The sequence below is a fragment of the Oncorhynchus gorbuscha genome, linkage group LG17 (assembly GCF_021184085.1).
Source record: "Oncorhynchus gorbuscha isolate QuinsamMale2020 ecotype Even-year linkage group LG17, OgorEven_v1.0, whole genome shotgun sequence".
Lineage (NCBI taxonomy): Eukaryota > Metazoa > Chordata > Actinopteri > Salmoniformes > Salmonidae > Oncorhynchus > Oncorhynchus gorbuscha.
Window position 1 is genome coordinate 32,174,988 of NC_060189.1, and position 18,371 is coordinate 32,193,358.

At 42.3% G+C, this 18,371-nt stretch overlaps 1 protein-coding gene across 1 annotated transcript in view; it reads left to right on the top strand.

Moving 5' to 3' along the window:
• LOC124001787 (ral GTPase-activating protein subunit alpha-1-like) overlaps nt 1-18,371 on the top strand; it is a 77,543-nt gene that overhangs the window by 13,724 nt on the left and 45,448 nt on the right. The window contains 16 exon segments of the mRNA XM_046308862.1: nt 2,991-3,101; nt 3,192-3,241; nt 4,509-4,566; nt 5,110-5,153; nt 5,388-5,565; nt 5,796-5,911; nt 9,479-9,617; nt 10,065-10,279; nt 10,718-10,975; nt 15,808-15,990; nt 16,229-16,300; nt 16,445-16,593; nt 16,900-17,023; nt 17,427-17,596; nt 17,756-17,823; nt 17,963-18,139. Coding sequence (XP_046164818.1) covers nt 2,991-3,101; nt 3,192-3,241; nt 4,509-4,566; nt 5,110-5,153; nt 5,388-5,565; nt 5,796-5,911; nt 9,479-9,617; nt 10,065-10,279; nt 10,718-10,975; nt 15,808-15,990; nt 16,229-16,300; nt 16,445-16,593; nt 16,900-17,023; nt 17,427-17,596; nt 17,756-17,823; nt 17,963-18,139 — 2,112 coding nt within the window.

Genomic DNA, 18,371 nt, shown 5'->3' on the forward strand with positions numbered 1-18,371 from the left:
GAACAGAATAATAAGTAGCCTGTTAGAGGTGGATTAATCGGAATGGCTGATTAATTAGGGCCGATTTCAAGTTTTCATAACAATTGGAAATCGGTATTTTTGGGCGCCGATTTCCGATTATTTTCAGTGTAATTAAAAAAATTGGACCTTATTTAACTAGGCAAGTCTGTGTTCTTAACTTTCTTATTTTCAATGACTGCCTAGGAACTGTGGGTTAACTGCCATGTTCAAGGGCAGAACGACAGATTTTCACCTTGTCAGCTCAGGGGTTTCAGTCTTGCAACCGCACAGTTAACTAGTCCAACGCTCTAACCATTGCACTCCACGAGTATACTGCCTGTTACGCGAATGCAGTAGAAGCCAAGGTAAATTGCTAGCTAGCATTAAACTTATCTTATAAAAAAACAATCATAATCACTAGTTATAACTTACTATTCCAGTTTAGCAGGCAATATTAACCAGGTGAAATTGTGTCACTTCTCTTGTGTTCATTGCACGCAGAGTCAGGGTATATGCAACAGTTTGGGCTGCCTGGCTCATTGCTAACTAATTTGATAGAATTTTACGGAATTATGACAAACATTGAAGGTTGTGCAATGTAACAAGAACATTTAGACTTAGGGATGCCAACCGTTCGATAAAATACCGAACGGTTCCGTATTTCACTGAAATAATAAACGTGTTGTTTTCGAAATGATAGTTTCCGGTTTCAATCATATTAATGACCAAAATCTCGTATTTCTGTGTGTTATTATGTTATAATTAAGTCTGATTTGATAGAGCAGTCTGACTGAGCAGCAGCAGACCCGTAATCATTCATTCAAACAGCACTTTGCAACTCTTCGCAAGCACAGCGCTGTTTATGACTTCAAGCCTATCAGCCTAATGGCTGGTGTAACTAATGTGAAATGGCTAGCTAGTTAGCAGGGTGTGCGGTAATACTGTTTCAAACGTCACTCGCTTTTAGATTTGGAGTAGTTATTCCCCTTGCGCTGCAAGGGCCACAGCTTTTGTGGAGCGATGGGTAACGATGCTTCGAGTGTGACTGATGTCGATGTGTTCCTGGTTCGAGCCCAGGTATGGGCGAGGAGGGGGACGGAAGCTATACTGTTACACTGGCAATACTATAGTGCCTATAAGAACGTCCAATAGTCAAAGGTATATGAAATACAAATGGTAGAGAGGGAAATAGTCCTATAAATACTATATTAACTACAACCTAAAACATCTCACATTGGAATATTGAAGACTCATGTTAAAAGGAACCCCCAACTTTCACATGTTCTCATGTTCTTAGCAAGGAACTTAAACGTTAGCTTTTTTACATGGCACATTACTTTCTTCTCCAACACTTTGTTTTTGCATTATTAAAACCAAATTGAACATGTTTCATTATTTATTTGAGGCTAAATGGATTTTATTGATGTATTATATTAAGTTAAAATAAGTGTTCATTCAGTATTGTTCTAATTGTCATTATTTACAAGCAAAGAAAATCGGCCGATTTTAATCGGTATCGGCTTATTTGGTCCTCCAATAATCGGTACGGGAGTTGAAAAATCATAATCGGTTGACCTCTAGCCTCTGTCAATGTACTATCCCCCATAGTAGAAAAGTGTATCTATTCTGTTGGTCAGCTTGTCGAGAAAGAAATTCCAAACAGACTCTGGGACAAAAGCATACAACCAGTAGGCCTAGGCTACATAAAGAGAAGTTAAAAAGCGACGAGTCGGATGCACAAGATTGGAATATTTAGCTTAAAATGTTGATAAATTATTTCTTCACATAAGCGCACAAGGCAGTAGGCTTTGCATGAATGTTTGTTTCATAATGCAATTAATGGGACAACACAGTTGTCAAAGCGCAGGCGGTTTCCTGTGACAGAGATTAAAACATCCAATAGTAATTTAGAAAGAAGTGAGATACAATATGTAACAACTAGCATGGGTTGCTAATATGATAATATGATAAATAATTGCCTCCATGGAAATTGTCTGATTTTGGCTAGGCTACTTAGAAGCAAGGTAAGAAATGCCTCATATGTAGTAAAATGTTCAGGTTTCAAACAATTAAATACATGTTTTCAAAATGCATACGGCCTCCAGCTCATTGCAAAGTGATGTGACGCACAAATGAAGCCTGCCTTCATTTCCCTGTGCATTTGCTGTTTAAAATGCTGTAGCAGCAGCTCTCGCGCATTCCGCTCAAAGACTATCTGTATGCCGTACAAATGTGATAAATGACCTACATAACGAATATGTAGTCTATAGACACGGCAATTTAATTCCCCCAAATTATGCAAATGAACTGATAAGCATGACCAGTCAAATGTATCTCCATCAATGAATAGGTAAAAAAATATTATTTTGCAATTTAATGTTTTTCTTCTTCTCTCGGACAATTGGCCGGCGGCAATTTTATTTATTGACTTTTCCATAAAAAAAATATTGTCTAAAAGCCAGCTATTACCGGCTAATGGAAACCCTGGTGTGTGTGTGTGTGTGTGTGTGTGTGTGTGTGTGTGTGTGTGTGTGTGTGTGTGTGTGTGTGTGTGTGTGTGTGTGTGTGTGTGTGTGTGTGTGTGTGTGTGTGTGTGCCCACTCAGCCAGGACAGTGCCAGGGGTCCGGTGCCTCTGAGCGTTCACCCCTACTATCACCGTCTGTGTGTGTCACATGAGACCATAAACACTCGTCGGTCAGTCGGTATTCTCCGAGCCTTGGCTTACGATGTCAAGGTCACATTGCTAAGTGTTTGTCCACCACTACCGTTGTTGTGGAAGTGTTGTGTTCTTTATTTGGGTTAATAGCCCCTCGAGGCGGATAGCTCTGACGTAATTGATAATGGGCGGGAAAATGACTGAGAATAAGCAGTGACTGGCTGACTCCACTTCGAAGTAAAGTTATAGCTACAGTAGGGCCACAAGCTTGTTCTGACCATGTGACCTGACCCCTCTCGCGCTCTCTTGCTTTTTCTCTCACTCTCTCTGCAGAAAATGCTGAGTCGGGGGATCTGAAGCACTTCTTTGACCAGTACTACTCTCACATCTACTATGTGTTCTTTGAGAACTTTGTCACCATTGAAGTCAGTCTCAAACAAAAAGGTGAGAATACAAGGTCAAGAATACTCTGGTTGGTTGGCCTGACACAGGTATTGTTTCAGCCACTTCCTCACATTCACTTCTCTTTTGTAGGTCACAAATCGCAAAGGGAAGAACTTGACTCCATTCTATTCATATTTGAGGTAAGACTGTTACTTCTGCAATATTTAGGATAGTATTCCTTATTGTCACAATTCTTTAGAGTGATGGCATTTGATTTGATTGGTCGATAATACACATAATTCCTAGAAAGTAGAATGGAGTAGGTGTAACGGAGGGTTAGCCTAAGCAGGTGAGTGTGTAGGCTACTGTAAATCAGAGATTAGGGTGCTTCTGAATGTTTTCTAAAGTTGGTTTGTCAACTCCTCAATCCCCATGTGTGAAATCTCCCCCAGACCTTGAGTGTGGAGCCATTGAAACACACATATACAGGCATATGCCTGGCCACGGGATGTTATTAGACTGGAGGCTACATTCACTGAGGCTTGTAGCGAGATGTTCTATTTAGATTTCAAGGATCTACATGATCTCACATCTCTCACTCACACTTTGACAATAAGTATTTAAGATGACTTAGTTGTTTAAGGCACTTGTGTGATATTTATAGACACATGCGTTGAACTGAGAGGCTGGTTTTTGGTCCAAACAAAATGGGTCTGTTTGCCAAACAGCAAATGGCCTTTTATCAGTTGACATGGGGTGTGAATGAGTCATGTGGCATTACATCTTCATAGTCTCCTTACAGGGAGGGCCAAGTCCACATGCTGCAGTTGAGCTTGCAAGTAATGATTTCACTGTGCTGTTTTACACCTGCTGTATCATGTGCACATGACACACAAACCTCACAACTAAGATCACTGCCAATTCCCTGAGAAAATTGAGTGTCAGAGTGACAGGACTTAAGTACATTTACATTGTAGTCTATTAGCATACGCTCTTATCCAGAGCGACTTACAGGAGCAATTAGGGTTAAGTGCCTTGCTCAAGGGCACATCAGCAGATGTGTCCCCTAGTCGGCTCGGGGATTCGAACCAGCAACCTTTCAGTTACTGTCCTGGCCTCTTAACCGTTAAGCTGCCTGTTTCGAGTGTTGAAATGTGTGGGATTAGACAAACTATTGTAATGTAGGTTTATGTTCACCCCTCCCTCGTCTTTCTTTCAAAGATGTCCATGGGAAGGTGTGTCTTCAACTCACCTCTCCCAGGTTGCCTCATTGTCTTCTTCTTGAGATATCTACCGCTTAGCTGGTTACCTCATCCATAACGGAGAGGCGAGGCGTCTGACAGACTACTTGAATAATTGCCCATATATTCCACAACGAAGATGGATTATTTTGTTTCAACACGGTAGTAATACCGACACTGGCCTAAATACCGTTTCTGACTGTTGTAATTTATGTTCTGTTTACAGAAGATTCTGCAACTCCTACCAGAGCGAATACACGGACGATGGCAGTTCCACAGCATAGGTACATTTATACTAGGCCCTTGTACATGTTGTGCCATTGTAAGTGTGGACGTTTTTATCAGCTACCGTGTGTGGGAGTGCGGACGTTTTTATCAGCTACCGTGTGTGGGAGTGCGTGGTTTTTTTTTTTTTACCTAATCAGGCATTTTGTCCCATGTGTTTGAAATCAGGTTAGGCCAGTTACATGGGTATTGGGCCCACGCACTCCTCCCTTGCCAATGTCTCTTAGTTCTGGCTGTAGCAAATTGATTTCCTACATGATTTGTAACATGCGTTTGGAGTGAGAACGGAAGGAGAGTAGAGCGCAGCGCAGCTCTGCCCTCTCCTCACCCCTCCACTAGGTGGTCTCTCCTTTTCCACTGCACTGAGACCACTGTGCAGTTGGATACAAAGGCCACCCAGAGAAAGACAGAGAATGCCATGGACCTGGGGATTAGGGTCTCCTAGGTCTGACCGAGTACTCTGACATGTGCTGTAGTACTGGGGGGGAGGGGCTTGCTGGTTATTCATATTCTGGTTGATGTGAATTGTTCTTCCCTCACAGGCCTCATCCTAAAGAAGCTGTTGCACACTGGGAACTCTTTAAAGGTATATCAGATTGGTCCTTCACTTGTCAGTAGCATAGCCAGTAGCCAACTTGCCTCTGATTGATGTACAACTTTTGTTTTTGTAATAGTCTTCCTGTTTTTCTAGTCTCTCCCTATTTTGCAATGGTGTTGACTGCTGTGGGCATTTGGTAATGGTATGCTCATAGAAATAGACTGGCTTATAGTCGATTTCTATGAGTATGTCCCTGACTGTCTCTCTCTTTCTCCCCTGTAGATCCGAAGGGAGGGTGTGCGTCTGTTCCTGTTATGGATGCAGGCCCTGCAGGGTAACGCACTGAGAGAGCAGCTATGGATATTTGCCTGTCTGATCCCAGGCTTCCCATCCCCTCAGTCAGAGCTGGGACCCCGTACCCTGGACAACCTGGTGAACCCTCCTCTCAGCCTTCAGGAGAGTCAGTATTAATGCTTTGTTTCTAAACCTGTTACCTTGTTCGTGACATGTTATTAGGAAGAAGCTTGAGGGCAACCCAACAACTATTTCATATTCAAACTGATATGGCCAATTTCAAATTTAATGGTCATACATGTACCAAATTATTGAACACGTAACTGTGGGTGTACCTCTCAAGGTGTTGATTCTGCTGCATTTGTTCCTTTCTCTTCCCTTCTTCCATTCCTTCAGCTCAAGTGACTCCAGAAGAGATCAGTCCCCTGGTTCCTCCACAGTCAGGGGATAAGGGCCAGGAAGACCTCACAGGATACTTTCTAGAGGCTCTTCTGAAATACATGGTAAACCAGGTACTCTTCCCTTTATTACTAACACTGCTAACATGCTTGGCGTGGATGCAGCATTACCTACTACCGACCGGCAAGCCTTTTGACATGGCCTTCTGTCTGTTTGCAAGTGCAAACGGTGGTAACCCCCTGAAAAGTGACTTACGTCATTTTAAATAAGCTTGTGTCATTTTAAATAAGCTTGTGTAACGGAGTTAAGAACCTGCCGTAAAGGCCTGCTACTGCTAGCTTGAAATGTTGCGGATGGAGCCATCCAATCAGTACCGTTTTGGGTGGCTCAACCCATTACAACATTGTCAAAGAGCACGGTCACGTGTGTTGCAAAGCAGAGGATCACTGGTTCAACCTCAGTTTGGGGAGGTTGGACAGTGGAATAAGCAACACACTGACCACCATTACATTTTGCATCTGCATGCTTTCGCTGCAGTGTACTGTACGCTGACACACACTCACTGAGCTAATGGCTGTGCTGCTTTCTCTATCCGTGGCTTTCCCAGACAAAGCCTCCTCTCCCTGCATGTCTCTTATCCTGTCTGTTATTCTTTGTTTACAGTAGTCTCTTGTTGTGTTGAGGGTGTTCTCATGAAACCAGTTGTAACCATGGCAGTAGCAAATAGATTTAGAAAACCATGATGCATCTGCAACAATCAACTATCATTCTGAAGGCTAAAATGCTTAGTTTATGGTACAGTGACTTATTTTAAATACACCAATTTTGTAAATTTCCACCCCAAATTCTCATTACCGAAATGCGTCCGGATTAAATTCTTCAGTTATTTTATACAATTTTACCTTAGAAAAACACAATGTTGCTGTGGTTTGTCCATAAATCATAGAAATTGTATAGTAGTTGAAGTTTACATTAAACTATAATTTTTAAGTAAAAAAAGTCTGGTCATGTTTCTCAATACCGTAACACTTTTCCAAGTTGCTTTATTTTTTAAAATAAAGTTTTATCCATCATGCATCTTCTAGAGAAGTAGTCCTTAGATGAGCACACGTTAACGTCATTTCTTCACTTATATGTCTCCAGAATGAGGATCTTATTTTCAAACACCCACTTGGGGAAAAAGAGAACCATTACCTTACCAACATGGAGGCATGAATGGGCTTTAGTAATGTGGTCAACTGTTTGCTGACAGATAATGGCTGTCTCCTGTTACTTTCAGATTGAGCTAAGGGCCTCTCATTACCGAAAAACAACTTTTTCATTTACTGGGTAATTTTTAGGTCAATTTTGGTAATAAGAACCTTCATTTCGGTAATGATAATAAGCTAATTCTCTAGTAAGGTATAATCAGTGGGTTTACTGTGCTGGTCATCTCAATTATTTACTAGAACTGCTTACGCCTATTGTATAGATTTTTTTGTAAAAAATCATTTAATTAAGTAAGGGTTGTCAATAAATATGGGTATTTAAACCCCATTTAATTGACATAAAGCCACAATCTAGAGTTTGTGTTTTCAGCAAAGAGCAACCCCACCATTAAAAATGACATGTATACACAAGCTATTATAACAGACAAGAATCACAAAAGGTTTTTGTAAATAGAGAAATGGCAAAATACATTTTAAATGTACACTGAACAAAAATGTAAACACAACATGCAACAATTTAAAAGATTTGAAATTGTAACTGAGTTACAGTTCATTTAAGGAAATCAGTCAATATAAATACATTCATTAGGCCCTAATGAATGTATTCAGACCCCTGGACTTTTCCCACATTTTATGTTACAGACTTATTCTAAAATGGATTCAATATTTTTTTCCTGTCATCAATCTACACACAATACCCCATAATGACAATCATAAACCCGGAAATATCACATTTATATAAGTATTCAAGCCCTTTACTCAGTACTTTGTTGAAGCACCTTTGGCAGTGATTACAGCCTTGAGTCTTCTTGGGTATGATCCTACAAACTTGGCACACCTGTATTTGGAGTTTCTCACATTCTTCTCTGCAGATCCTGAGTGCTCTGGAGCAGATTTTCATCAAGGATCTCTCTGTACATTGCTCTGTTCATCTTTCCCTTGGTCCTGACTAGTCTCCCAGTCCCTGCCGCTGAGAAACATCCCCACAGCATGATGCTGCCACTACCATGCTTCCCCTTTTGGATGATGCCAGGTTTTCTCCAGGCGTGACACTTGGAATTCAGGCCAAAGAGTTCAATCTTGGTTTCATCTGACTAGAGAATCTTGTCTCTCATGGTCTGAGTTTTTTTTGGCTTCCATCTGGCCACTCTACCATTTAGGTCTGATTGGTGGAGTGCTGCAGAGATGGTTGTCCTTCTGGAAGGTTCTTACATCACCAAAGAGGAACTCTGGAGCTCTGTTTGAGTGACCATCGGGTTCTCGGTCACCTCCCTGACCAAGGCCCTTCTTCCCTGATTGCTCAGTTTGGCCGGGCAGCCAGCTCTAGGAAGAGTCTTGGTGGTTCCAATCTTCTTCCATGTAAGAATGATGGAGGCCACTGTGTTCTTGGGGACCATCAATGCTGCAGACATTTTTTGGTAACCTTCCCCAGATCTGTGCCTCGACACAATCCTGTCTCGGAGCACTACGGACAATTCCTTCAACCTCATGGCTTGGTTTTTGCTCTGACATGCAATGTCAACTTTGGGACCTTATATAGACAGGTCTGTGCCTTTCTAAATCATGTCCAATCCATTGAATATACCACATGTGGACTCCAATCAAGTTGTAGAAACATCTCAAGGATGGTCATTGGAAACAGGATGCACCTGACTTCAATTTCAAGTCTCTTATTTTTTAAATAATTTGCGAAGATTTCTAAACCTTTTTTCGATTTGTCTTTTTGAGGTACTGTATGTAGATTGATGAAGAAATGTTTGTCTTTAATCAATTTTAGAATTAGTCTGTAATGTAACAAAATGTGGAAAAAGTCCAGGTCTGAATACTTTCCGAATGCACTGTATGGATTTCACATGACTACAAAATAACAAAGTTTTCCCCACAAAAGGGCTTTATTACAGACAGAAATACTCCTCAGTATACTGTGTGACAGCTGCACATTTTATTGGCCTTTTATTGTCCCCATCACAAGCTGCACCTGTGTAATGAACATGCTGTTTAATCAGCTTCTTGATATGCCACACCTGTCAGGTGAATGGATTATCTTGGCAAAGTAGAAATACTCAATAACAGGGATGTAAACAAATTTGTGCATTTGAGAGAGATAATATTTGGTAGTATGGACCAACACTACATGTTTCATTTATATTTTTGTTCAGTATATTTGTTTTCACTTTTGTTTAATTCGTGCATTTTCATAAGGTGAGCAATGTTAAAAATATTAGAAATAGATTCGGATAACTTTTTTGGACTTCAAAAACTGTTGTGGTAATGACAATTTTGGCGTCGGTAGTTGTAGAAATAGTTGTAAAATGCATAATATATGATCAGCAAACATAACCATAGTTATGAATTCGATAAATACAGATCGTGATCCACGAGGTATTATGGTAGGAATTTATTTTTGTTTTTTTGTTTTTGTCAAGTGCCAATTTCATGAGAATCACCCTGTTGTTGTCTTACACCCTGCAGGCCAAAAGTCTGGAGTGGAAGTGCAAAGATAACCACGAGAAGGGCTTCGCATTCCTGTTTGGAAACTTCAAGAAATATTACCTGCCGCACATATTCCCTAACTTTTCCAAGGAGACCAGTTTGTACCATCCCATACTGGGTGAGGAGAACATCTGAGTTAGTATGAGATAAACAAACAGAAACTGATTTTTAGTTTTGCATTATACTATAGTGGTGCAGTGTGCATAGAAGTCAATTGATACCCTTTTTGACACTACTGAGCCGTGTTATACATACATTCTTCGACGTAGCTCATCCTAATACTTCTATATTTCTTCATTCTTTTCATTTTAGCTTTGTGTTGTGTATTGTTAGATTTGACTGTACCTTTGGAGCTAGGAACACAAGCATTTTGCGACAACCGCAATAACATATGCTAAATATGTGTACGCGACCAATACAATTTGATATGACCATGTGCTTAAACCATGCCGGAAAGAAAATATCAGAGCCAGGACAGTACGGGTGGCACAATGGTGTGAGAAGGGGACTAGCGTTACATCCTTATTCTCTATTCACCCTCTCTGTCTGCCCCCCCCCCCCCCAGAGGTTCCATCAATGAGACCAAAGCCTTACTACAGTGTGGTGAAGAAAGACCCAGAGACCAACGAGGCAGTGTACTGTACCAAGGAGAGCCTCCTCAACGCCCGGGTCATCTTCATCCGCTGGTTGGTGTCCTTCTGGCTGGAGCCACGCTCCAACACTGGAACACACATCCCCGGGGTGGACGGAGAGAGGGAGAGCGTGCCAAAGAACATCCAGGTAATCACTGTATACACACCCGAGGGGAGAGTTCGCCAGGGTTAGCACAATGTATAGTATCAAGGCACATGGATGGAACGTTTGGGCACATGGCAGCCGGGCTACTGGACAACAATTTCTACTAGCCCGGGTCCACAATTGATGCCATGCGATATTTTCCATCCCTGTCTAGTTATAGAGAGAGTGTGCCAAAAAACATCTATGTAGGTCATGCAGGCATCACACTTGAGGGAAGTTAAGAGGTATGAAGAGTTAGCATAATTATATCTTCACATTAAACACGGGCTCTGAGACAGCTTTTCAGTTGTGATATTGCTCGGTCTGTGGGTTATACTAGTGAATCTCCAACACATGCATTGTGTTACATATATATTTGCCAGGCCTTATCGGAGCTGTATGGTGGTCACTGATGATTGTGTTTCTCTGGTTGTCTCCCAGAGGGCAGCAGCTGGGCTGGCAGGGCGGGGACATGGGCTAGGGGATGACTTGGGCCCCAGGGCAGACAGCCTGGATGGAGGGATAGGTTGTGAGAAGGAGCAGTCCCACTCCAACACCTCCACCCTGACAGAGAGGGAGCCCAGCTCCTCCAGCCTGTGTAGTATGGACGAGGAGCACCTCACTGACATGGAGGTTGTGAGGAGAGTCCTCTGTTCCTCCAGGACCAATGTCAACTTCATCACTGAGATTTTCCGACAGGTACAGCACACCTACTCACACAGTACATTGTGTTTGGCTGGTGCTGTTTGTAAAAAAAAATACATTTTAGTCCTTGGGATCAATACATTTCTTCTACTACTACTGGGTCATTCCAACAAAATCCCCTTTTGGTCCCTTGTTATATTTTAAGTAGAAATTGTGCACCAATATTGAACTGTAAAAGCCTGTTATAGTAAAGCTGCACTACGCCGAAATTGCTCCGACCATTTCCTGGTTGCTAAAATTGTAATTGTTCCCCTAATTTCAGATTACGTGACAGTCTAGAGCAGGGGTGTCAAAGTCAAATGGACGGAGGGCCAAATAAAAAATTTAGCTACAAGCCGAGGGCCGGACTGTTCGAATGTTCATTGAATTTTTTTTAAATGACGCATATAGTCTAGTGAACCTAATTGAACCTACTGAAAACCTAACAAATATATTCCAATATGATCAGATAAATAAAGCAATATTTTCTTATGGCTCTGTCAGTAATCTTTAATTTTCAACAGACACAAAAGACAAATTTCCTTTATATAAAAATCCCCATAACATGAACATTAAATGAAAGAAACCGGTATTCAAGGCACCATCAGTAGCCTATATTTTCTATTTTAGCAAAAGTGGGCTAAATTTACTTCAAAGAAAAAAACAATAATAGCAATTTTCTATCATCCACTCAACTGAAATATTTTAAAAATATAATTGGATTGAAATACAATAAAATAAAGTGTAAAAATCTATTAATCAAAAACAACACTTTGTTTAAGGAGAAGTAACATGCAGTGAAAACAAATATTAAACTTTAACTTTTAAACTTGAACTGAGTAAAAACTCTAAATATGTGATTGCACAGTAATGTTCACTTGTTTGAGGTTGAGGGTGATACTTGGTGGTGTCCCATCTTTTCCACAAGTTCATCAATGTTCGGGGTAAGGCTCTGAGCTGAGGAAATCCTCAGAATTGAGTGGAGGTGTTCAGCAGTAAGTCGACTTCTGTGTGATGTTTTGTTCAAGTTCATCAAAGAAAACAGTTGTTCACACAGGTATGTGCTGCCAAACATAGACAACGTTTGAGCAGCCTGGATGCGCAGCTGGGGCATTGTGTCGGGGAGGAAACGGGCGAACTCCGCAGCACCCACTGCCGCATATTTTGCCCTCAGTGCATCATTGCATTGGAGGTCAATCAACTCCATTTGGGGTTTGGTTTGGTGGTGAGCTTTCCACGTCAACAGCAAATGGGTTACCGAGCAAATGGGTTACCGAGCAGTTCCAACCTGCTTTTTTGTGCTTCAAAGTCAGCAAATCGGCGTCGAAAGTCAGCGGCAAGCATACCTATTTTATCAGCCAACTGTGCGCTCGGGAACGCACTGGTAGAGAGCTTCTCTTTCATGGTCTGGCAGCTGGGAAAGTGGCTCAAATTTTCTTTCCGCATCTGCGTCTCCCACAGAGTCAGTTTGGTTTTAAATGCCTTCACTGTACTGTACATATCAGAGATGACACGATCCCGACCCTGCAGCTGCAAGTTCATTGCATTCAGATGACTCGTAATGTCACACAGAAAAGCCATTTCACACAGAAACATTTCGTCTCGGAGTTGTGTTGTGTCTTTCCCTTTGCTGTCCAAGAACAGACAAATCTCCTCACGAAGCTCGAAACATCTTTGAAGCACCTTTCCCTGGCTTAGCCATCGCACCTCTGTGTGATAAGGCAAATCACCATGCTCCGTTTCTAACTCCGTCAGAAATGCCTTGAACTGGCGGTGATTCAAACCTTTGGCTCTGATAAAGTTAACTGTGCGCGTGATGATGGTCATTACATGCTCCATTTTCAAGGCTTTACCGCACAACGCTTCCTGGTGTATGATACAATGATAAGCTGTCAGCTCACCTGTCGCGTTTTCCTCTTGCATCTTTTCCCGTATCTTCACGACCAGTCCGCTCCTGTGTCCACACATCGCAGGTGCTCCGTCGGTTGTCAAACCCACGAGTTTTTCCCAAGGCAGCTCCATCTCATTTACACATCTTGACACCTCTTCATACGAATCATGCCCCGTAGTTGTGCCATGCATAGGACGTAAAGCCAAAACCTCCTCTGTCACGCTTAGGCTGGAGTCCACTCCGCGGATGAAAATTGACAACTGGGCAATGTCAGAAATGTCGGTGCTCTCATCCACAGCCAAGGAATATGCAATGAAATCTTTTCCCTGTTTCACAAGCTGCTCTTTTAGATTGATGGACAACTGGTCTACTCTCTCGGCAATGGTGTTTCTGCTCAGACTCACATTTAAAAAGAGTTGCCTTTTTTCTGGGCAAACTTCGTCACAAACTTTAATCATGCAGTTTTTGATGAAATCCCCCTCCGTAAATGGCCGGGCTGATTTAGCGATCTCTTCTGCCAAAATAAAACTGGCCTTGACAGCAGCCTGGCCTTGTGATTTGGCTTTTTTGAACAGAGCCTGTCGAGATTTGAGGCCTCGTTTTAATTCCTCTGCCTTTTGTAGCCTTTGTTCCATGTCCATATTCTTGTTTTTGTCCGCGTGTTTCGTTTCATAATGTCGTCTCAGATTATACTCTTTCAGTACCGCCACACTTTCTCCACACAGAAGACACACAGGTTTTCCAGCTACCTCCGTGAACAAATACTCCGACTCCCACCTTGTTTGAAACCCCCGGTTCTCAGTGTCCACCTTCCGTTTTGCCATTTTTGATGGGTATCTGAAAGTTAATTTTACTGTGATGCTGACAACTGCTGTGCCAATAAATATTGAAATGAAGCAGCCTACTGCTCGGTGCGTCACCGTTGCATTGTGGGAAATGTAGTATTGGTGCGTGTAAAAGATCTGCGGGCTGCCGGCTTGCTGCGGTCTGCGGGCCGGTTCTAATAACAAATCAAGATCATCCCAGGGGCCGTAAAAAACCTTCTCGCGGGCCGGATGTGGCCCGCGGGCCTTGACTCTGACATATGTGGTCTAGAGAATCATTGTACCATCTAAACCGCTGTGAAATATATTTCCCAAAACCAAAAATGTTGTATTTTCAGCTGGTGTACATAACTGAAAGTAAAAGATGCAAAAAATCTATTTATGAACGGGAAGCATAGGAATAGCGCACAGAGCAGATTTACTGCTTCTTAGACCTGCTTTCAATGCGAACGACAATCTTTACTCACATTTCTATGTGAATTTGTTCATGTCACCCAAAAAGTTAGATGTTGCAGCTTTAAATGAAGTGCCGTTTAATATGAACCACATGGAAAATTCATTAAGTCAGATTTCTTTATATGAATGAGAACTTGCGAAAGTGCCAAAATTCAGCAGTTTGACATGTACCTCTGTGCCCTTTCTGTGACTTCTAGAAAGGTTTTAAGATACTTAACCCCCAAATGTCTTAATGTTCACAATCATTAGCTAGGTTTCATGCGACTATTCTAAAATCCAAATAAAGAAAAAATGTGCATTTTCCCACCAGTGGTTTGTTTCCACCAAACTGACTTGCTGCAGAAGAAAAATCTGTACGTGATTTGTTAATCTGCATATAGCAAATGTGCCTGCTTTGGTCTTGGTATGTGCGTTCTAGCCAACAGCTCGCAGATGCAGTGCGAGAATACTGTGCAGGTAGGCTTGTCTCCATAATGAGATTATTATGAGATTATTATATTATTATGGGGTTTTATTTGTCAATCGTCAATCAAGCATGTCACCAGAATCAGGCCCTCAATATATTTTTTGCAAATGAGCATCAAGATCACTGTGCACTTTCACCACACTGTGAAGTTCATCATAAATGATTTATTCTGTAGCCTAATAAACTGCATGGTTTCCCAAGTTGTAGTGGGAGGGCCACACACCATATCGCGTGACTCCAAGTTAACTTTGATATGATGGTTTTTATATCAATATTTGCGCATAAAGGTGTTGCCACCGCCATTTCTCACTTAATCATTTTACAGATACAAAAAGATCCCACCATGTCGAACGAACAAATTATCTGTCAGCATTTATACAATCGTACCGAAACTTCCTGTTTCCATCACAGATTTGTTTCTTTTTTCGGTATGACTTTATTCGCATAAAAACTGGATGGAAACGAGGTTAGTGGAAAGCCCTTGTTTGTTGCTTTGACAAAGTCATTTCTAAAGATTTATTTCATGTGATTCGTGCTTCATTGTCGGGTCACAAAAACCTGTCCCTCATTTTAAGGTTACATGAACTGATAAAAAAAAATATATATATATATATTTTTTTAAATGTTTTCAAAAAAACATTGAACATTAATAGTCAAATCATAGTGTAAAAGCAGGTTAGCTGGTTTTACTCTTTTAGTTTTTTTCTTGGTGGTGGAAAACCGAGTGGGTCGGGCATATTACTCATAGATAGACAGACAGGCTAGAAATGTAAAATAAATAATTAAATTAAAGCTATTTTGAAGCTTGCATTCAATTTCCCCTTACTGTTGCACACAAGCTTCCTTTCCATGTCACAAGGGGATTTATGGCAGATTTAAGATGAAATCGCCAACCCGGTTACTTTATTTGACACTTAATAGGCACATATTATATTTTTGTATTTATTTAACCTCATGAGATTGGGAAATCAACATGTTTTCTTAATAAGTTGAACGTGCTGTTCATGACAATGTTGAAATTAGGTGAAATCAAAGTTACACTACACAAAGGGGACTCATTTTGTGGAACGACCCTACATATACTAGTACACACTAAATATCCCTGTAAAAGTCTGTTATTGTGGGTCAGTATGCTCCACAGAGAGCCACTAGGATAAACAAGTCTGCTCCATTTGAATCCAGCACAGTGACGTTGTTGTGTTGTCGTCAGGCCTTCCTGTTGCCAATGTGTGAGGCTGCAGCCATGAGGAAGGTGGTGCGTGTGTACCAGGAGTGGTTTGCCCAGGAGGACAAACCTTTGTTTATGAAGGAGCCGGAGGAGGAGAGGATATTTTCCACCGTCGGAGAGGTTAACCTGGAGCCTGTACCCCAGCAGGGCCCAGAGAAGGAAGAGGTGAGGGCTGGAGCTATAGGGCTATGGGTGGGTGAGGATGGATGCCCCAGGGACCTATTAATTAGGGCACAGTAAAGACAAAAATGAGTCCAGGTAGTCACTCATGTTTCAGTCCGTTTTTCTTACATTTGGTAATGAACACGACCCTCAAGACAAAGGAGACAGGCTACATCATGTCTTCATGGTCTCTCAGTCTAACATATGTTGTGTATTTGCGCTTCTTTCTGTGTCCTCTCAGAGGGTGAATAAAGTGTCTGAGAAAGAGCTGCTGGAGTACAGTGTGCATGCAGGTGTTCAGCCCACTCTTCAGGTATGTTCTATTGGCCAACTCACACATTATGCACAATAGGCAACCATATTAAGTAATTATGTAACGATCACTAACTTCCATCCGGTACTGTCCAGTTCCATGCCTTTCTTCAACACCGTCATCTCCCTCTCTCTTCCACCCCAGGTGTTTGTCACCAACTCGGCCAATGTGTTTCTACTGGAACCAGCCAACGAGCTGAAGATGCTGCTAGAGGAACATGTTGACATGTGCAAGAGAGTCCTTAACATCTACCGCAGCCTGGTCATGCATGAAACCATGGACCAGAAGACATGGTATAGCACAACACTAAATGAGCAGCCCATGGGTTTTAATGAGGAAGCATAGCATACATTTACGGCCAGACACAATTTGTTCCCCACAACTCCCATAAGCCCTAACCCTTCAATGTTTGCATATCTGAGGGGTCTAGACAGGTATAAGCAGTGTACTGGGGGAGCTTAAATGTTTTTCCTTATACCTACAGAAGGGTTAGGGCCAAGGTGGAGAGGTAGGACCTTCCTACTTTTTGTGCAACATATCCTTATGTGACCACTTCTTATTTGTGGTGCATCTGCTTGTCTGTGCGTCTGTCTGTGCAGGGAGCAGATCCTGCTGGTCCTGCTGAGGGTAACCGAATGTGTGATGAAGAGACCTCCCTCAATCATGCCCCACGGCAAGAAGAACATGACCCTCTCAGGGAGACTGGCCGGGGCAGTCTTTCAGGTACCCAGCGTAGCACTCACAACATACAGGTGTGTGCCCTAAATTACTCCCTATTCCCTATATAGTGCACTACTTTTCACCAGGGGCCCATGGGGCTGATGTCAAAACTAGTGCACCATATTGGGAAGACGGAACCATTTGGGACACATACTGTGACTAACCACATGAGGGTGCTTTCTCAATGGTCTTCTCTTGATTCCTTGAATCCTCACCTTGCTTCCCACTGACAATTTGAAAATAATTTGGGAAATGACGGAAGAGGAGGACACAAGGAATCGAGCAAAGACTTGAGAAAGAGCCATGGTACCTCCACAAACTTCCTCCGCATGAAACCTAACAAAGGGAAGTTTGCGAAGGACGTTTCTCCTTTTCATGCTAGTCTTTCTGCCTCTTCCTCTGGTAGACCCTGATAGTGGCGTGGATCAAGGGGAACCTGAACGTGTACATCTCCAGGGAGCTGTGGGACGACCTGCTGGCCGTGCTGTCCTCGCTCACCTGCTGGGAGGAGCTGGTCACAGAGTGGTCCCTCACCATGGAGACACTCACCAAGGTTCTGGCCCGCAACCTGTACAGGTAAAAACAGAAGAGAACGTGTGCTCGCACACACTCACTGAGGAAGGCAAAAGCCAAAGGGTTTTGTTAAAAGACACGTTGAAAATAAAATAATATTAAAATAGAGGTTGAAATTTTAACCGAATCTAAGTGAGTGCTGGCCCCTTTTAAATGTTGCAGTCTGGACCTCAACGAGCTGCCGCTGGACAAGCTGAGCGAACAGAAACAGAAGAAACACAAAGGGAAAGGTACAACTCTATCACTGCTTTACACTCTGAGACACACTGCTTCCACTCTCTCTATCTCTCCCTCTCTTTCCCTTTCTATTTAACACCACAGAGACGAACCAACCTGTACCCGATCTTTCCCTTCTGTGTGGGTCACTAGGGGGAGCTCACGAGGGCCAGAAAATGGCTGTGGACCGTTCGTTCTCTAAGGGCTGGAGCAGGGACCAGCCTGGGAGTGGGAGCGGCCAGGCAGCAGCCATGAGGCAGCGCAGTGCCACCACCGCTGGCTCTCCGGGCATGGAGAAGGCCAGGAACACCATACGCCAGAAGACTGGGGGTTAGTGTCACAGCCATCATATTTATCATACTACATGTCTATATACTGGAGGGTTGGTTGTCTTAACCTCGTGTCAAGGTGTTTATGTTTAAAATGCTGTATGTAATGGTTCCAGTATATCTATACATGGTACATTGTAAGGTTTTGGTATGATGATCAATGTTGCCATTTAACTGTCGTCAAATTGACCAAGGCAAGTTATTCCTATTTTAGACATTTATACATGATCATT